Raw genomic sequence first — 22,092 nt, forward strand, 5'->3', positions numbered from 1 at the left:
ACTGGAAGGCAACTCAATGAGATCAAACTTGTGTGTTGCCCCCAGTCACGCTCGAGGAAATTTTCTCGTACCATTTACTATGAAGATTGATCTTGTTTCTTGGCCCAAACAGGAATCATACTTAAAGAGTGATCTGAAGTTTTACCATTGACTTTCTCGAGTTTTTGAAAGACCTGCTTTGTTTTTGAAGAAAGAAAATGCAAACACCTTCAAGGTGAAAATGGCTTTTCTTGATTATAGTCTGTACTGGAAAAAGTATCCTTACAAAAGTAAAATGTCGAGTTTGACACCATAAGCATCACATGCCTGCATTATCTGTAACTGTGCACACCAGGGCATCTCTGCCTCTCTTACACAGGACTCTCTTGCTCCTCAAATGCTGCTGAGCTGTATTTTCTTTGGCTGTGGTTCCACAGACAGGTAGGTCAAACACACATCTCTCCATTGCCCCTGTGCCACACCTTGACCTTTTCTGTGAGCTCTTTCAACTCACCCAGCAGAAAAAACACCCCCTTCCTTTTAAACCCCAAGTTAGTTTTCTCCCAGTCCCTGAGTTTGATGAGCATGACAATATCCAATCAGTTGCAGAAGCACATAGTAAAGAAGAGGGAGAAGGATGAAAGGAGAAAGAGATCTTCTCCTTTTTGTTGCAGCAACCTTTAGATTGGTTCAGCTCATTTCTTGAAAGTTCAGATTTGACTAAGGGATGTTGCACCATCCTCTCAGAGCAATGAAGAATTGTGATTTTCTTCAAAGCAGCAGCAGTATCTGTTGCTACTATTCCACATTCAAGATGCCCATCCAAAATGCTGAACAGCCATTTTATGTTATTTGTATAAATTTTATTTTAGCTGCTGTCTCAGAAGTGGTTCCATGATCACTTTGTAGCAAGGTTCAAAACAACTGTGCATAAATCATAAGCCAGAAGGATTTTAGCCAGTAACCCCACCCTGACAAAGAGAACAAGTCTCTGCTAGCATAGATTCAGCAAAAAGTATTTTTCAGGGTAGCATTGCATACCCTTTCTGTTGTGGAACTGCCATGTATCATCATTAAATTATCCTAAAGTTTATTATTTTTGTTTTTATAGTAGCATTTTGGGCACAGAACTAATTAAAAGCCACTTTTCTTACAGTTCCCAAAATTAAAAAGCTAGGGCTTATCCTGAACTCAGGTATATTAAGTCAATAATATGCTTATCCATACTGCAGTCAGCTGAGTTCTACTAATATACGTGAAAGATTTTTCAAGCTGGAGCAGTTATCTTTATCACTCCACTTTCCATTTAGAAGAAGCAGTTGACTTAAGTTCACAAAGACAAAAATGGGTGGAATTAAGTATACTGTAAATAAACCATGAAATAAAACTGAATTTACACACACCTCAGGAAGGTAACAGAAGTCACTCTGAAAAGCAGGACACTAGCAACTGCTGGCTGAGATCTGAACCCAAATCTCCCCCAAATCCATCTTCTGAAGCCCCTGAGGCCACATACCCACTCTATTTCTGACAAATGGTCTGCAGGAAGGTCTGTTGGCCACATATCTTACATGAATGTCATAATCACCACACGAGTAGATCATTCTCTTCTCTCTAAATCTCAGCTCACTCCCATCTTTTCAACAAGATGAACTGAGAAAAGAACCTTCAAAATAAACTATAACAAATAGGACCCTCTGCTGAGCCCTAATGAATGCACAACTTCTCTTGACTATTGGGATGTTGAGAGACCCAACCCAGGTTTCCCATAACCCACCCTCTACTGGGAGATGTAATCTGTGTGAGAAACAACAACTACAGCCGTTCAGAGTTATCTCAAAATTTAGATTTAAGGTTTATGTTTAAACATATCTGGAGATTCTCTGACTTCTTTAGCTTCAGTACAGTCCTTTGTAGCTTATCCCTTTAGGATCAGCTTTGTAAGCAGTTTGTGCACGTGCATAATGCCAGACGAGTAGATGCAAATGTTTTCACTGAAACAGCAAAGTAGGTGCATCATTATATTCTATTTTCAGACGCCTCAGTTTTATGTTAAATAAGGCTTTAAATTCACAGTTTCCTCAGAAGACTATCAGGGCAAAAAAACTGAAGTCAGAGAAACAATGAACAGTTCTAGCAGAAGCCACAGAACAACTATCTAGTTTTTAGGTTGAAACAGGAAGCTTCTACATTCTATTGTGAATGCCTTCCTGAATCTGAAAACAGATTTTCATAACTTAAACAGTTACTGTTCTTTGAATTTCACTTCAGATCTCAATGGACAACTAAATGCACTCACTATTTGCATTTGTAAAAATGTCCCCTCAGAATAAAACCTTTTCTAGTGGGAAGCATTTTGGGCTGCAAGAGTTGTGTGACCTGGAAGGTTTTTTTCCCAAGAATCTTTGAGAGTAGTGATTTCAAAGGTTTAGGATAGAAGTTTATCTTACAGAAACTGCTGCTCTGTACATAGATATGTACAAGGCTGCTTATAATAATTTCAAGCTATGATCAGTTCATAGAAAGACTTTTATATTTCACATAAAATAGTAAATTTTTAATAAAAATTTTGTGTGGTGAGAACTAGGTTCCTCAAGAACATTATCTATCCTGCAAATTTCTGGCATAGATTTTTAGGGTTATTTACAGTTTCAGACCTATTTTTGTATCTATATACTGTATTAACAGAAGATCTACATCTGTAAAAACGTGAAAGTTCTTTCACATCAACAGACCTGCAAGCTCTGCAGTAACATACGAAATTAAACATATTTAACCTATCATTTTTTCTGCTCCCTCAACATAGAACATCAAAGAGCCTGAAAGTGTCAACTGAAATAAAGAAAAATATGTCATTATATACTAATTTTCCTATATAAAAATAAAGTTCTTAAGTTAAGCAAAAATGGTTCTAGAACAGAACTTGTTAGAGTAATTCATTTCAACCAGCTACTTGTTCAACTTCAAAGCCATAGGAAAACAGAAGACATTTAAATAAAACTTCTTAATTCTATAACTCCTACCTATATTAGATACATTTAACCTGTCTAACCAGTTACTCAGCCATGTCCAAATGAGCACAGTACAAATAAGACACAATAGTTTCATTTTACATGCTGCCACGTACAGTATTATGCAACCAGCCAGTAAAACTTTTCTGCAACAGGAAAACAAAGAAACATTCATTGGGGGGGGGGAAAAAAAGTGCAAAGCAGCAAGAGAACAATAAAAGAGGCATTTTTTTAATGCCTGTTTTATCTTGTTGCCAAAGGCGCTCACACATGCAGACGAGTTGATCATGTATGTTCACCCCCTCCGCTGGAGAAGATTATGCAAGATGGTTTGCAATCCAGATTTTTACCTGTTGAAGCATTTCTTCTGTAGCATTCAGCTTCAACTGATGCCCCTCAAGACAGATTTCCAAGTCCCGGATTTTTTCTCCTTGAGCTTCCACCTGGTCTGTAAGAACACTCACCTGTAATTTGAGCAGAGAAGTACAATGCCACTGAACTGACTGTAAATAAGTTTCAATTACCTTATACACATAACATCCAAAGGCACGTTTTAACAGCAAGTTTAATATTCTTGTGCACTGCAGCAACCTGCTCTACCAAGATTTTTCAGCCTTACCTCTACTTTGCTTCAACCACGCCCTCTCATCCCCCCCTCCCCCACAATTATTTTGTTTCGATATAAAAAAGAAAGAGCGTTTCTAGAAGAGATGGAATGCTACCCACAGGTAGGCATTTCATGCAAGAGTCTGAAAAATTAGAAAGCAGCAAACGAGAACATAGGATGGTGAAAATATTTTATGTGGTTTTGGAGCATACACTGCTATTTCAAGTTCTGTTGGCATTTCACTCCCTAAAACAGATAAATAGGAAAACTGTTCATTCCGAAACCAACCAATTACTTTACTTCTTACAAGAACAGAAAACCAGCTTACCTATCAATAAAGCCTCCTGAAGTTATAAAGAATGTAATGAGTAAAAGGCATGTTTTAGCAGTGACAAAGTTCTATTCCAAGGAAAATTCTCAGGCTTTGGCAAGCCAGAACACGAAACCAAAAGAAGTGAGATACAGACAATGAATCCCAGGAAAAGAAACAATAAGCAATACTGGTAAAGAACTGTGGGAATGGTGGTACAGACCAGTGTGTAATAAGAAAAGCCCAGCAGCTGAATTCAAAGCTTGCAAAGCAAAAAAAACTACGCCCAGGATAACATTGGAAAGATGTGGAAAAACCCAGTGTTAATTCCTCTGTTAAGCAGCACATACTCTCTGTATGTTCATTTTCACTATTTATTTATATAAAAGCTTTGATTATACCAGAAAAATGTTATCTCAAACAAACAAAGAAAAGGAGCCTAAGGTGTTTAAACTCCATTTTGAGGGAAATGCATTAACAAAACCTTATCCATGCTCTCATATCCAACCCCGCAACACCTTTAATAGAAAAAAAAAAAAAAGAAAAAACAAAGGTACAGTATATCTAAGTGAAACTTTTAAGATGTACCCACTACACAGCATTTCTAAAACCCAGTGAACAACTGAGTTCATTTCAGGGAAGCTGCAGAGGGAGAGACTGAATGATCTGTTTTTGTTTTACCTGCAAACATAATGACAAGAATGCCTGGGAAAGGAACACAGAAAAAAAAGAAATAAACCAAAAAAGACTAATTTCCCCCCCCCCTCTAAAGTAGCTGGCTGCAGCACAGAGTACAGATGAACTCAGGATGAGAGAAGATAGGAAGGAGTGGGTGGAGGCAGATGGCAGGGGGACACATCCAAGCTGGGGCAGGAGGAGAACTCCCTGCAAGGAAGTCTTCTGCTTGTCTGCTTTTCTGTTTTGCTCTCATTAAAACAGGGATGTCACACAAATGCCCCCTGTGAGGTCAGAAAGCAAGAAGAAACAGCCTGATGCAGGTTCCAGAGAAAGAAAACCAGCTCTGTTTAGAGTGTCAGGTTAGGGTCCAACCAGCACTGCAACCGAGAAGCAAAACTCTGTATGTTAAATGTGACCTGCAAAGGAATTCAGTAAAACCTTAGTAGCTTTAAAAGCATGTGTTGGCTGTTCCAGTAGTTAGGCTGAGAGGCACATTAGCCACTTTGAGCTCATATTTTCCCCTCTACTCAGGAACACATCTGCCAGACTCTTCAGGGAATCAGTAGGCTGCACACAGAACATAATCCCAGTTTATGCTACCCTGCCAAGTCCATCTTGCCTTAGGAGGGCAACACCTGCAACAAAATATGTAGGTAACATATTTTCTGTGAGTATCTATAAAAGTGAGGCATACTGAACAATTAGCTAAAAAACCAAGTGGTATAGAGGTTAAAAACTTCTTTGCAAGAAAAAATCCAAATCAAAACAAAAAAAAAATCCCCCCCAAAAATGCCTAGAGGAGAACATTAGCTGCTTCACATAGGCAGTGAGCTGTAAGAAGGTATCCCAGATGCTGTAGCATTCATTTCCAGCCTCCACTTCAGACTGAACAGTGGAAGTAGGTTTCCAGGTGCACTGTTTGATTCAGCCTTGGTGGACAGGAATAGTGGGCACTGCCTGTGCCCAGTACAAAGTGCCTTGTACTGCTGCTCATGCAGCAAGTCTGATGCAAGACTGGAGTGCTCCCAGCCTCATATTCCCTGCAGATTACAGCTGCAGGCCACAGTCATTAGCACAATTCAGCATGAGCCATAGAATAGAGGTGCTCTGTTTCCCATTCCTTTCTCATCCTTCATGCCAATGGTCACACCCAGGAGCCAGGTTTGTACCAGCAGACTCCCTCAGGCCAGTGTAACCTCACCATGGGACTTGCCTGTGCTCCTCACATTTGACTACCTAGATTGAGTATGCACAGCTGGTGCAAACCAGGTTCTAAGCCCAGCACCATCGTGGCACTTTTGTTGTTGTTGTTGATGTTCATCTACCAGACTGAGGTTTTTGTCTATCTTATTTGCCTGGGGCTTTTGCAATTCTACTGCAGTGCTGTGCAGCGGGAACAGAAAAATTCATAAATATTGACTAAACCTTTTGATTTTATGGGAGGGTGATGGGAGTAAAAGGCAAGAGAAGGACAATTTCTACACCTGATTTTACTATATTCCTTTTAAGAAAAACTCTAGGTAGGTCTCCAAACCATGTAATAAGAATATCTTCTTTGTGCATTTGGCTTGCTCCATCCTTGGGTACCTATTTGTGCGGACGAAGAAATAGTTACTAAAAATCTGCGGGACAAAGACAGGGAAAGCACACGCTGAGCAGTAGCCTGGAGCAATCTTCAGGAACTTTTAAGCACTGGAGACTTGTGGTCCTGTTAAATCCACACAAGCTGATACACTTTGAACACCAAGACTCTGCCAAACCTGTTCAAGCCCATCAGCACCCCCGACCATCGACCACCGGGTAGCACAAACAGATCTACAGAAAGATCACAGGGCTAAACAGGCACATGAGAAACAAAGGAGGGTCTCACAAGCAAAGCCACAGGTGCACCAGTGCAAGCCTCTGCTTTGGAATAAACAGCTGGGTTTGGCCTCCTAATTGCTGCTCCAGTTATGAGCTGCTCACGTGCGTGAGTGAACTGTGCGAGACGTGAACGCGCCGTGTGAAAAGTTGTTTGCTGTTGCTAATGGGGTCAGGATGCAGGAGTTAACAACCACCTGATTAATGAAAGGTGTTCTCACAGATATCAGTTGTGATGTTGCCTCCCTCAGAAAAAGGGGAATTTGTAGCACACACTTATACACCTAAACTCCAACCAGAAGTTTGTTTTTCGTTCAGGGTTGGGTTTTGTTTTTCCCTAAATTTGGCAATAGCAATTTTAGTTTAACAGTAATGAAGAAAATCCAACCAAGCCAAAGCTTGTGTCTCACAAAACACTTATTGTTTATTTAACAACAGCAGTGAGACTTCTGCTCAGTAAATGAACACAAGTGTGAACAGAACATACAGGATAAGACATGCTTACAGAAACTGGTGACTGAAACAGCTACCCAACATACTTTTGTTTGATATAAATATATGTGCTTATAATACGTTTTTGTAAGCAAGAAGAGAAAAGATAGGCAAAGACCATTTAAAGAATCTCCAGCTTCAGTTTTGAAAAGCATGGAATATACAGTTCAGTAACAGCAAAAATACGCAGAAAAAAATAATTAAGTTTTTTTTTAATTTGCTGAACATGCATTTTCTTCAGAAGAAAAATTTATATGGGACAGAGGATCTGTTTGACAAAGGGTTGGTAAACTGAGAAACAGGAAACCTGGAGGAGCTTAGGCATGAATTTTAAAAATGTCTTTTTTTTTTCCCCCTTTATCTTCCCCTTAAGTTTTTTGATAATGTAAACAATTTTGGTACAGCATACAAGCAGGAAAAAATAGCTGTTCTCTTTACACAACAGTCTCCCAGTTCACTAAAAATGGTGACACACAGAACCTAGAAAACTGGTACAGCTGAGCAAATCTAGAATGAGAACCACTATCACAGCAGTGTCTTGGGACTCCACAGCATTATTTTTCATCCCTCTGTCAGTCTCCCTCCTCTTAGTGCTGTTACTCCCCCTACCCCACCATGAAATCAATCAGAGGGATCATACAAATTATAAATTAATTCCTGATCAAACATCAGTTACATTTGGTGATCTGCTCACATTTGTATAACAGAAAATACTCTTTCACTTCATCATTTATTCACTGAACAGCAACTCTGTAGACAATGTTCTCTCTTTAGGACATACCTGCAGTATGAGCGACTCCTTATCACCTTCTAATCGTGCCAACCTTTCTTGATAAGTTTCATTATTGGATGGATGATGATTCACCTGTGACTGGGGAAAAAAAGTGTTGTGAGAATTTTTACAGTTTCAAGCAATATTTAACAAAAATTATATATATTAAGTGGGTTTTATGATACCAAAAATATGAAAAAAAAGTGTCTACAGACCAAAACTGTTCATTTCACGTGCATTAAATGTACCTTTGAACATTTGAATGCACTTTTTTTTAGCTGGATTTTAAATACTCTATCATTTGCAGCAATCAAGAATGGTATAGGAATAGACTGATATTTTCTATCAAATTATAATTTCAATGAAAAATACCATCTTATCAAAACAAAACCCCTCTAATTTGGAATATCTGGTGTCAACAGTCTTTTGCCAAAGTAAAGGAATCTTGGTGTTTCAGTGGTAAAATCTGCCATAGGTATTATACTATTCCTTGAAATTACTGAAAGAAAAGTCAAATTTTTTTGTTAGCAATTAAAAAATTATTTAAATTATCAAATTCTCATTGGGAATTACTCTAGCCACGTAATCACTTATGGATTGCTAAATGGTTCTAGGGAACGAAACCTTCTAAAACATGGCCTGCTTCTAACTGTTAGGTCCCATTTCCTATGAATTTTAATACTTCAGACAGAAACACCACAATTAAAAAAAAAAAATCTGCAGATGTATTTTAAAAAGTTTGGAAGAGTCTCATAGCCTTATCCTCCATACCAAACCATTGTGTAACTGTGGGAATGTTTGCTCAGAGCATCAAAAGTAACCTGAGCCCTCAGAGGTTCATTTCCCAGCTCCATTGCAGGCAATGCATTTCTGCCAGGGAATGTAACACTGTGCCTGGCTTGTCAGCTAACCCAGGAATCCAACTTCAATGAGTTCCCTTCAACTGCACTCATCTGCAGCTGACTCCTCATTTATAGTTACTTGCATAATGGCACCAATATAATGATAATCCTCCTCCCCAACTGTCCTTTCTTTTTCAACTGAACACTTGTGAACAGGATTTTTAAAAAATATTAGCTATATACATAGCTTCTTGATCTACACTGAGGTCTACAGGCACAAATGTAACACAGATGATGAAAATACACGTGGTGCTAATTAATGCAAACCAAGAAATCAAATTTTTATTCAATCAGAAGAGACTTTTCAAGCCATAAAGTGCTAAACTAGATATAAGCATGGAATCTTTACAAGTTGAGAGAAACCAAGCACCCTTGTCTCTGATTAAGTTGAAAGAAATTGAGAGAATTACAAAAACACCAACAAACAGTGGTGAGAGATGTCTGAAGAGATCATCTGGTTCACTGTTCTATCCTAGGACCAATACTCTTGTTTGGATTACAGAGACTTTCCGTCTTCTTCTTAGGTACCCATCATTAGAACATTTTCCTTAATGTCCAACCTGAATCATCATCTCTTCAACTTCAACCTACTGGTGCTTATCATGCCACCATGGATAAAAGAAAGGTTCTTCACTTCAAAATTTTTTTTTAGTTATTGCAAGACTGTCTATGGATCTCTAACTACCACGTCCCCCTTCGGTTAAACAAACACAAGTTTTTCTGCCTTTTCCTCACAGGTTAATTTCTCAAGAACTGGTTTGTTGCTTTCTTTTGCTTCCTTTGCACCAATTGTTCCTTGACTTCTTTTGAAATTAAGTGCCTAAGAGGAGACACAGCACTCCAGCTGCAATTTGCTTCAGTGGAAAAACCTTTTCACAGACCCTTGGGCCGTATTTCTTTTCATATTAACCATATAGTAAAACTCACATATTTTCAGCCTAGGACCTATAACTTCCAGATCCTTTTTTAATGCTCTTATTTAGCTGCCATCCTGTTCTTCACTCAGTGTTTACTCGCTGTTTTTGCCTGAATGTGTAACTTTGAGCTAGTCTACACTGAATTGCATCCTATTATTTATAATCTTTTCCTATGCATCAGGCTCTTATGTTTTAATCATGGCTGCAAGGCCCTTAACTAGAATCACCTATAAATTCACTAAGCTTTGTCCTTTGTCCCTGTTTAGAGGGTCAACAGGAACATTAAAAACAGGATGTGCAGAACCTCACTCCACACCTCACTTATTATTCATTGTCAAAAGAAGAATATGTTAACTCTACACAGAATACACCTTTGTCAGAAGGTTTTGACCAGTTTATAGCAAGTACAGCTAAGATTCAAGACCTAAGAGAAATGGCTCTAAACATGCAGATGTGAGTGCACAACACACACAAACAGAAGTCTTTGATAAAGTTTTACTGTGGCACCTGTAAGGAGATGGTCCATGCATTAAAGGAATGATGACCTCACTCACTATTTTTCTCCTAACTAGTTTTAATGTTTTAGAATTTCTATCCTCACATCTCAGTGTAATTTTTTCAAGCCTTGTCCTATTATTAAGAAAAATCTTCACCCCTTAAACCCCCCTCCCAGTTTTCATAAAACACGTTTAACTTAGGCCCTCTGTATTGAGTTAGTCAGTCAGTCAGTCACTCTCTGTGGTCTTAAAGCTTGTTCCTTATTAATTTTTGTGGTACTGTAATGAAACTAAACATTCTTTATAAGTAAACAGTATGCATTTCTGTAGGTCTGCCTAGACAAACCTTTGACCTCAGCTCTGCATCCTCAATCATCCTGCCAGACATCCCGCCTGGGTCCTTACTCCACAGAGAGAGCAAAGTCTTACACTGCACTTAAGAATCCAAAATCTTTAGCCTTAGCAGCTATGTTTCCATCAGGGTTAAGACTTCATTACATGCCATTAAATGAGTTTTCTCAATGGAGAGCCCACCAACCTCCCCCAGTATATCTCTGGTTCATATCCAGTGTTTGGGGAGGCTTTCCTGCACCTGGAACATCAAGTATTCAGGGAAGAACTGCATGTTGCTAGGCAGGAAAAGAGTCTCCTAATGACAGAACCTAATCAAGTAGATTTTGCACCCTTCCTCCTGCCATCATGTGCTATTTTTTCTAGGCTAGATTTAAGAAACTTACCTGTAACCACTTGTGCAAGCATTACTGCCAATGCATTGTTACATAAACAATCTGCCATGAATGCAAAGTGGAGTTCAACATTTTTTATAATCCATAATTTAGAATTAGTTCGACACAGAATCAATAGATATTTCACTATATACCAATGTAAAGCCTAGTGAATCACCCATGGGAACAGAAAAGGGGGAACAACACTACACCAAAATATCAACCCTGCCCATAGGTCAGTGAGACAGGGCTCAGATAAGTACAGGAAAGTACAGTAGACAGAAAAATGACCTGCTAGATAAAAGTGTCTGATTGACACCCAGCAGTTGTTTCAGACTTGGTAAATCTTCGTGGCACGTGTAAAGACAAGATAAAACAATGTAACATGAACCAAGGCCATCTGTGGATGGTTGGAGTGCATTCTGCAGTTGTGAAAGTCAGCACTGAGAGGAAACAGCAAGTGTAGTTACGTGTCACACGTATCAGCAGCAACTGAATAAAGGACTTGTAACACTAAAGACATAAGGCTAGGGATGAATTCCAGTTGGTGTAGCAGTTCACAAACAATAAACACAGGTCATGTGGTTGCACAAGTCTAAAAGGCTGAATCAACAAGGTTTTCTACAAAGCTAATATTTCAGAAGATGTAGCATCAAAGACCAAAAATTGTTACCTGGGCTTGACAAATTATAAGTTAACGTTAATATTAATTTGTTTCTTATAATGAAAAAATGAGAGAAACTGCATAAAACATGTAAAGAAGTTCATGATAACACATGATAGCAAAGTAGAAGGAAAGATATGCTAAGGCAAGGTAGTTGAAAATATGTTGATGGTAGTACCACTGCAGATGAAAAATCAACTGCATACCATAAATACTTTGCCTCCAGGAATCCTTAACCAGCAACCAGTACCTCCTCCATTTGCACCATTAAACCATGTCCTCAAGTGCCATATCTACACATTTTCTGAACTCTTCCAGGGATAGTGTCTCCTTTATGTGAAGAAATTTTTCCTAATGTCTAATCTAAACCTCCCATGACACAACTTGAGACCATTTCCTCTTGTCCTGTCACTTGTTATCTGCGAGAAGAAACTGACCCTCACATCACTACATCCTCCTTTCAGGCAGTTTTAGAGAGCAATAAGGTCTCCCCCAAGCCTCCTTTTCTCCAGGCTAAACAGTCCCAGCTCCCTCTGCTGCTTCTCCAAGGACTTACTCTCTAGACACTTCACCAGCTTTGTTGCCCTTCTCTGGACTCGTTCCAGCACCTCAATTCCTTCCTTGTCCTGAGGGGCCCAGAACTGGACACAGCACTCGAGGTGTGGCCTCACCAGTGCTGAGTACAGGGGGACAATCGCTGCTCTGGTCCTGCTGGCCACACTGTTCCTGATCCAAGCCAGGATTCCACTGGCCTTCTTGGCCACCTGGGCACACACTGGCTCATGTTCAGCCACTGCTGACCACCACACCCATGTCCTTTGCTGCCAGGCAGCTTTCCAGCCACTCTACCCAAAGCCTGTAGTACTGCCTGGGGCTGTTGTGACCAAAGTGCAGGACCCGGCACTTGGCCTTGTTGACCCTCATACAACTGGTCTCAGCCCATTGATCCAGCCTGTCCAGATCCCTCCACAGAGCCCTCCTACCCTATGAGCAGATCAACACTCCCACCCAACGTGGTGTTACCTTCAAACTTTCTGAGGGTGCACTAAATGCCCAGGCTGTCCACGAAGATGTTCAGTAGGGCTGGACCCAACACTGATCCCTGGGGAACCGCATCCGTGACTGGCCACCATCTGGATGTAACTCCACTCACCACCACTCTCTGGGCCCAGCCATCCAGCCAGTTTTTACCCAGTGAAAAGTACACCTGTCCACACCATGGGAAGCCAGGAGTTGCAAAGCATTTTCTTGAAGCACCTGGTCTCCTTAGAGATTTTGGGTATACTTTAATGCGCATCATACTGCAAAAGATATTAGCATGAAAAGTTTCCTGAAACAATTCCAAATCAACTGACTCGCCCAGTTCTAGAAAAAGAAAAGCAAGGGAAAAAAAAAAAGCAAAGCTTTTGCGTTCCATCACCTGCTTTAGCTTCTTGTTCATTTTTAGGTTCCAAATCTCTCTTTGGAATACACTCCTTTCTTTAATCTGAACACAATATTGGTAGCTGCTGGAAACTTCTAAGTGTCTAAGTATCACTTACATGATCCAGTCATTACAGAGTCCTTTTCCAAGGAAAGGGCTTAAATTTTCCTTCAGAATACATGACACAAAAAATCAAACTTCGGAGAATGATTCTGCAGGTTTAATTTAAAATGGTGGTAATCAGCAAAAGTCTAAAACAATATGGCAAGAAAGGGATGAAATGCTTGATCAGTTCAGCTATCTTAATTTTCAGTAGTTTTCTCAGAGTCTGTTATGCATAGAATGTTATTTTTTCTTGCATGTTATTTTAATAGGAAACAATTCAGAATGAAGTTTATTGTCAGAACGGAGTGACAGCTGTTCTATGGTGTTTCTCTACAGAGGTTCTGTTGGGAAGCTTTTGTAAGGGAACTTCCAGCTGTATCTTGATGGACTACAAAAGTAAGACCCTGAAAGCAAGCACATGTGCAAGGTAATGAAGCTCAACACAGGCCAGTTTATGTTTTCCTAGCGTGTGCGATGTTTCAGCACAAAGTGTCTCCAACACAGCTGATTTTAACACAAACCCCACCAACTTCTGAAGTTGATCAGCAAGCTGTTACACAGAAATTTGTCACGAATACCATGGATCTCATACTGGGCTGTGGAGCGGGGAGGAGCTGGGAAAAGAAACCTGGCAGTCAGTTAAAGTGGTGATTTGTAAGCTTTTTCAACAAGTCACCCGCCTCTTTGGAAGACAGATTATGTCATAACCCTCCTCTCTTCTTATTCAGTCACATGAATCACCTTCAGTTCCACTGATAATTGAATAGGATGACTGTGGCAGCAATAATATTCGTATTAATGGGGAAGATTAGGGACATGCTTCACATATTGCTTTTTGTTATAGTTTAGAAGCTGAAAACAAGGAGTAGAGTCAGCAGAGTTCAACCAGTCAGCTTTACCACAAACTACCAGCAGCACACAAACAGCAGTGTTACATTTCAACACAAGAAAATGTAGACTACAGACTTCTTCCAGCCTATTTGGAGCTGATAATATTTACAAGACTATGGTCTTTCCATCTCTGTCATATTCTTTTTGGTCAGTAGAATTATGTTATGAGTCACAGTAGTATTATGAAGTGATGATTGAACAGCCTACACAGTAAACATTTTTATTTGCTTCTGACTGTGGATGCAATACAAATTTAATCTCTTGGCATGTTAATGCTACCCCAGATACACACCCATCTGAATATATGTACATTCCCTCAGTGTACCTGAGAGGAGGAGGAGAAGGCTGGAACATGATTTCTGGATCTATAATTCTTGCCTTTCATCTGGAAGTAATTAGTAAATCAACAGCAGGATTTTTTATTTGCCATTATGACTTGTTGGTTAAATGAAAGTGGCAGTCACTTTGACAAAGCTAACAGTGCATAGTCTGAAATTAAGCAAAGAGAGAGGCAGGTAAATTTTGGTAGTCATTAAAATAAAGAATTTTGAACAAATACTTATATTTTACCCAGACAATTTTTCTGAAAACTAATACCTGCTTTTTCCTCCAGATAGTTACATCATTGAAAGGAAGATATCCTTACCTAAGTCATAAGATTCACTTTCATTACTTTGAACTTAATGGCTATATCATGGGTTTGATCACTCCACCTCTTGCTAGTACAGGTTACGAATCTGCTTCAGAAGAAAGGAAAGCATAAGAACAATGTACACCTATTTCAGGTCAACCACCAGCTTTGTGCTGCAAGCACTTCAAAAGGTAAGTCTAAAGCAAGCTACAACAGTTATCAGATGCCCCCACTTCCCATGAAGGCATCTCTCTTCCCAAACAAGACATCTGACCATTGCACAAAGTTTTCCAGATGTTGGAGACCTTCCATTCGGACTCCATCCATCCCCAAATAGCTCAGTTAATTTAACGTATCCTTAGAGAGCCCATAGCACTTTTTGTAGTAAATATTAGCATTTGTATTAATAATTTGTGGTTATGCCTACATGTCTACATACCAAAATGGGAGTTGTGCTGTTTTTATTTGGAATAGTGCGTTCCAATTAAGGTCAGAGGGAAAGATTAAGAATAAAGCAACAGGATGACATAAAATTTTATGTGAACCCTCTGACCCAAATCCCTTGGGAGAACCAAAGAACATTTGCTAAAAATGGCTCACTTTCAGCTTCAGGTAGTGGAGGTATCTCAGGTTCCTTAGTTTGCAACAGAAACTTTGAACATTGACAGGTTCACGCTTACGCCTTGTGAAAGAACCCAACCTTAGTTACCTGCAAAATGCTGCCCACAAACTGCCCACCAGCTACTTTATGAGAACTGTGCTGTTGCCCAAGCTGTAATGTTAAAAGCACACTGTACATACACAAGGACTTTTCCATATCCTTCCATAAGCAGACTGCTGAGAGACATGTCTCTCTTAATAATTCCCGTGACGTCCTTATCCGGGCTTTCAGTCTTACTAACAAGGTATCCTCACATACCTGCACTGTCACAAACTCTTGCAACATGGCATGAAACCAGGGTGGTTCTGTGTGCCTGTGTCAGACATTCAGCTTTTCAGGCAAAATAAGCTAACTGGGACAATTCTGAAATTGCCATCGAAGTATGACATGCCGTGAAGTCCAGTACCTACTGCAAAGTTTTGTCTTTCTGATATTAGACAAGATACTATCAAAGGAAGTTCTTTCTCCTGTGAGAGGTACTACTGCAGACTTGGAATTTTTATTATTGGCAAAAGGCAGAAAAAAAGCAAAGATGAGAAAAAACAGCAAACAAAGGAAAGCACGTGAACTGTGCCTCACACAGAACTGAGACAAGGCTAAATTGTTTCTTTGCTCTGTCCGTCTGCTCTTGCATTTTACTGCCCACTCTGTCCACACCTTTGGCCATTCTTGGCACAGCATTTCCACAGGTCACGTTAAGACAGCGAAGTCCAATGGAAAGCACTGAAGTGTGGTGACACTTCATTTCAATTTGATCTAAATATTGCTTTTTCCCTGCTGCTGTTGCACAGAAACAACAGCAGCTGATGCTACAATAAAGACTATGTTACAAGACCTCTGCTTAAAACCAGACCCTCTCTTCTAAGCGTCTGAAAATAGCAGTTGTATCTGTCATTTTGCCTGCCTGGATCCCATGATTTTTGTATTTGTTTACTGCCCTAACCCAGTCCAGGCCACAGATACCACACAAGTCTGTCTTAGCCAACCACTGTAACAGCAAAGCCAATCCTGGTCTCTGAAGTGATTTCTGCTAATGATGAAATTTGAGCCAGCTCTGGCATACTTCACCAAGGCTTTATGGAAGTCTGCTGCAGTTATTCTCTGCTAAATGCCATTTGTTACTCTGAAAGCAACTCTTACTTTTATTATCAGCCAAAGAGCAACAGTTTATGATTGCAAGAACTGAAATCTTCATATGTTGTAACAGTCAGTGCCAGACGTGATGCTGGTATTCATGAACGTGAGAATTAAATACACAACTTATTTTGTTTCAACTTTAAAAAAAAAAGGAAAATAAAAAATTTTATTTCTAAATCACTTGTCAGAGGAATTTGGGAGCAAACTGTTTAAGTTCTCCTGGCAACAACACAAGCTCATTTTCAGTACTCTTCCCTTCCCCCACATATGCACACCCCTTTAAAGAGCTTGCAAGGAAAAGCAGCAGTACTGATATTCTCCTTTATATACCTGACATTAAAGGAATTACATGCAACAGCAGCAAGGGTATTATTAATTTCTGTAAAATTCTGTGCTACCTTTGAATGCAGTATCCTTTCTGAATACACAGAACCTGATAGCAGCACACCTTATTAGCTTTTTGTTAGCAAAGCTCTCTTCACAGAATTGAAATTTGCACCAGGAAATTTCAGGCAGGCACACTGTATTCATGGCCTCGTTTAATTAACAAATTAACATGTGAGCTCAAAATACACCTTTTTTATAGGTAATTAGCTTTAACTGCACAGAACACAGGTTAACCTAATATATAATGCTACTGACAGCTACTTCCTGTTGCCTCTTCTCCTTCACTATCCCATTTGCTTCCCATTTAATCCCCACCCAGACACACTCCAGAAATGTAAAAGTTTCCAGAACCTGATGTAAATAGTTTGTAAATTAACTTCAAGATTCTCAAACTTTTATTAAAGACTTACACATCATTAATATTTTATATATAATTCCAGAAACTACCCAAATTAAACTTCCTTATCATATTTCATGTAAGTATGGACCTATATTTTATATTTATACAGTCAGTAAAAAACCAGAGTGCATGTGCATATGTATACATGTGTGTATACATATACACATACAAGAATTTGCAAAAAAAAGTACACACAGGTTAAAATAGATTTTTAAGAGTATAATGAGAACATGTGCTGCTTTCATGACACACAATTAAATTTATATAGTAATTTAAAAAACAGCCTACTGTAAGGGATCTATTCACATACCATTCATAATCTCTAACACTGAAAAATAAATAATTAGAACATAAAAAAAAAAATCTAAAATCTGACAAAAACAAAGTGATTTTTCCAAGATGATGAAACTACTACACAAACCTACTTTGTTTTTATAGGAAGACAAAAACAATCTCATGCAGTTAATTTATGTTCAGGTAGTTCATCACAAAATAAATAGCACTGTCTTTTTTAAAAAAAAAATGTTATTTTATCAGAGTAACATGCACAGAAAAAAGTACCACCATTTTTATCCAGAACAAAGGCATCCAAAAAGGTCTCATACAGTTACCCCGATGAAGAATCAATTAAGCAAAGAGCTACTGCAAACAATTTTTCACTTTAAAGCACAACATGATAAACATACTCTCCTTTTTCTGCCATACATTCCCATGCAGGACTTGCTTTGTTGTACTGCAACCTCAGGAAAGCACGAGCACTTGCTAGAATCTATTGCCATTTGCTCAAAGTTTGATCCCAGAGTTTCATTTTTAAAGACAAAGACAGCTGATTCTCTCCCCCCCTCCCTAAGCTTTCTCCTCCTACATCAAGAAACGTCTTTAATTCATTTCTCACGAAGAAACTTACACTATTTTATGTCTCAGACACTGAATAGGTTTCCTTTCACAAAGCTGACTATTCTAAGATTTTTGCTAATGTGCATTTAGAAAGAGAAAACAAAAGCCCAGCAAATCACTTACCCTCTTTAGCCACGTGAAGTGCTTGTAAATATCAATCTCACCATCCATGCTTTGGGCCCATCTCAGCAGTTACATTCCCAGGGTTAAAAAGAAACTTTTTGGAAGCGAGCGCACTGCTTTGTTCTACAGGATATAGCTGTGATTTCTTCCCCTTTCAACCCTCAACTTCTGAAACCTTCAGTGCCTGTTCATATTTTAAGCTAAATCTCCTGCCCCTGTCCCACGGTCTTATCCCAAAGGCTTCTCACAGATGTATATATAACACACAACTGTATAAACTTCAGGCTCTCCCCCAAACATCTGGTTTTTTTAAACAGCAGATCAGTTAGCAACAAGAACAATGCGACTCTGAAATCATCAAAAATATAACTTGCTAAATGATCTTTAAAAAAAGGATCTTTCAAGAACAGTAGAAATCTGCAAAAACTGTTCCCCTTTAATGTTGAATAACAAGCTAAAAATTATTAAGCTGTCACTGAGAAACTATTTTTCAAGTAATGCTTTCTCTGGCTTTCTGTTTCAAGAGTGGCTGGAACTCATTACCAAAGACCCCCTATTTCCTGTCTCTGTTTTACTCCCTGTTTATTGTAACACTACTCAGCCTTCTCAATTTATTTCAGGCTCAGACTAAACCTAAAAATAAGCTCTGCTCTTTGAATTACTTGCCTGTCCTCTCAAAAGATATTATAAAAGAGGAGGAATTCAAGGACGAGCCTGTGAATAAGTTAATGATCCCATAAATACTGCTATTGCCAAAGAGGCGATTTTCCATCTTAACAGAAGATGATGATACCCTTCCAAGATATTTGTCTGTTCCTGCTGAAGCTGAAATCTCATAGCATGGCAACTTTTCAAACTTGCAACACCAAGATAAATGCATATGCAACGCAATGCTCTGGCAAGAAGGGAAGTTTAAAAGTGTTGCCTGTTACTGCGGTGTCCTCTAGTGCCTTCACAGAGTAGTTATTCATAACTCATAGTTTTTTCCCAGTAAATTCCAGTTTTCAGTGTTGTATCTCCCCCTACTTAAGAGTGGCTTTGGGTTTGAACTGGGAAACTGATTGTTACACACACAAGGACAACTGCCTGGGCAATGCCTGTTGAGACCTAAACACAGTTGTCTCCATGGAATTTTTGTGACGATCTCAGAACGTTTAGTTATTTCCTCATTTTCTTCAGATTCTACAGCCAAACTGACCCCTGCATTTAGGAAGCAGTAAAACAGCAGTTTGGAAGAGCCAGTGTCAAAGCAGCCCATGACACCAATGATAGATACAGAGGACTCGAAGTCTGAGTCTGTATAATACCCTGAAAACCTGTTCTTACTGGGACCTGCCTCACTTAGGCATCTACCCACATTCCAAGCTGGGGAAGTCACAGACATGTGATGAAGTTTCTGCAAGAGACGTGGGGTTTTTATTGTTTCAGCCATTCTCGATCCTTTGGACCTGTTGGAGCTCTTTGAGAACCTTCCATAACACAAAGAGGGAAGAATATAAACCTGGACTTTCGGTTTCCTTTGTGTATTTATTATCTGTTCTTATTCAAAGTCACATGACAAGGAAAACATTACAATTTTTAGAAAGTTAGTGCTAAGAGTTTTCTAGAGGTGCTAGGATATCTAAAATCACCAGTAAATGTGATAAGGTAAAAGAACTGTCAGTTCCAAAAAGCAGATCAGAAGGGGACTTGGCTTGCATTGAATGCATAGAATGTGGTTGTTTTTATGCTATATTAAAGTTGATGAGGGCAACTATTTCTTGAATAGTTTACACTGTCTGGCAAAAGTCTCAGTACATTGTCAATGGTCCTTTTAAAAAAAATAAATTAATACTTAATATAGCACACTTCTCTATGCACTACAGCCTCTGTCATGGCTGACAAACTGAAGACTGAACAGAGGTTCTCTTGACATTAAATAATGAACTTCCAACAGCTTAAGGCATTTTTTCCCCTGAAAACCTGTTATCTAATTACGAAGAACAGCAAATACATCAAACTTTACCTCACAGTATTGTGTATCCCATAGCACCACCACTATGGTGCCTCAAGTTCCACATTTCATCTGTTTCAAAACATGGGCTCTAAGACTCTCATTTCAGGGAAGAAGGAAACGCCTTTCTTAAAACACTCCACCATGCATTATCAGGTAATGATTTTGTTTTTCATATAAAACCTACAAAAAACTATATTACTCCACTTACTAGTGCCTCAGTGTACCATCTGCAGTCAGGTTAGTATCCATTTCTTCTTTCAAAAGCATTAAAAATGACAAACATACCTTATTTCTGCCCTGTCATTTCTGCTGGATTTCATGCAAAGGATTTCTGCTAGTCATTCTTCCTGATTAAAAGGTAAGTGTCTGAATTTTCTGCATCTTATCAGCCACGAATGTTGACAGCATACATTCCAGACAGTCACATGCTCACTCTGAGCCTGTCACCTGCATGCTGAACTTTACGTCCTGCTTGAGCTTTGGCCTGCAAGTTTCAGATACCAACTGAATGCAAATCAATTGCCCCAGATTTGCTTAGAATGCTCTTCCATTTCACTAGAAAAGCAGGTTAGTCTCTCTGAGCAGCGTGAAAACAAGGAAAATATGTTGAAACCTGAGGATTGCTTCATCAGGTTACCACTGTATGTTTTTCTTATTTTCAGGAAATCCATGTCTGTGTGCAGTTCTTCACTGAGCACTAACTTCTGGTTCAGTGGAGAGTTAAAAATCAAACAAGCAAAAATGCCACACTACTACTGAAAAACCACCACCTTCAAGTGTTACCCCACAGAGAGTGATCCAGTTATTCCTATTTTTCTTAGCATTGTCTCCAATACAAATGCAATTTTGAGCACTAAAATGTTTAAAGTTAACGAAGTTTATATACTCTACAACCTGTATGAAAACCCATTAGGATTTCTTTGCCAATTCTCTACTTCCATAGAAAACTGCTGACTCCTGCCAGTGTTGACAAAAGTAAAAACTCAGTTTGCAGAATGCCAAAGGTGCTAGTCACAAGAAGGTCTGCTGATACACAACCTATAAAAAACACCCAGCTAAATGACCCAGTATTCTGTTAGTCAGCATGTCAAATACTTCTAACGAGATTTTAAATGTTTCAGATAGTAAATAAACATGCTGCACGAGCTTTGAAACTGAAAGTACCAGAATGCTTTAAACATTCAGTTATGCTTCTCATGTCCCTCCATTCCAGGCCTTTGAAGAGGGAAGAAAACATCCACAAATCCTCTTAGAACTGTGGAGGAAAAGGCAGTCTGACCGTCTGGTGTATTCCCTCTTCCACCAACACTGAGCTGAGAAAAATCCAGAGCTGTTTGTCCCTCTTGCTTCCACCCAACTGTGGCTTGAGGAACATTATAAAAATATATTTATTATTCTTGTTTTAGTAATTTTACTTTTTATGTAGTTTAGTTTGTGATAAAATACATGCTTTTGTGATCTTTCAGAGCAGCAAAAATGCAAACAGTCAATAGAGTTCTACTGCTATTGAATTTCCTGGAAAATCAGAGGACAAAGGAATAGGAATCAGAGCAGTCCTTCAGCCTCCAACAGGTCCAAGTCCCTGGACCATAGCACCTGTCTGCCTTTTCAGCAGTAACTTACAGATCATTTTGGTTTCAAAACTCATCAGGCTCTGAAAACACTAAAAGAAAACAAACTTGGTTTCTTAGGCCAAGAAATGCAATCTCCAGCTATGAATCTTTCCAGCCCCATCAAGGGAGTCCAGCTGAGGAGGGACATGCAACAAAAATTTGCCCATTCCCAAGAATTAGCATCAACTTTGCCTACATGTTTTTTCCAGTCCTAGTGTTTGGGCTGGTTTGGAAACAAAAGGATTAGGACCAGATTTTAAAAGGGAAAATTTTTTTCAGCATGCCAATTCACAGATGTCATTCCCACGCTGCAGAAACATGTGAGAGCTTCAGACTGAAGAAAGAGAGAGAAAATATGAGAAAACTTGTGTATAAAGAAACTCAGGTCATTTGTGCAGAAAACAATGGAGGAAG

The 22,092-nt window shown here is 39.1% G+C and overlaps 1 protein-coding gene across 3 annotated transcripts in view; it reads right to left on the minus strand.

The window, feature by feature from the left end:
* PPFIBP2 (PPFIA binding protein 2) overlaps window positions 1-22,092 on the minus strand; it is an 81,976-nt gene that overhangs the window by 39,193 nt on the left and 20,691 nt on the right. For all 3 annotated transcript variants that reach the window (XM_051803815.1, XM_051803814.1, XM_051803813.1), the window contains exons 3-4: window positions 7,719-7,808; window positions 3,341-3,454 (exon numbers count right to left, since the gene is read on the minus strand). In XM_051803815.1, the coding sequence (XP_051659775.1) occupies window positions 3,341-3,454; window positions 7,719-7,808 (204 nt within the window). The remainder of the gene's footprint in view (window positions 1-3,340; window positions 3,455-7,718; window positions 7,809-22,092) is intronic.

This window comes from Manacus candei, unplaced genomic scaffold (genome assembly GCF_025592945.1).
Source record: "Manacus candei isolate 608988 ecotype Guabito, Panama unplaced genomic scaffold, ASM2559294v1 h1tg000060l, whole genome shotgun sequence".
NCBI classification, from domain to species: Eukaryota; Metazoa; Chordata; class Aves; order Passeriformes; family Pipridae; genus Manacus; species Manacus candei.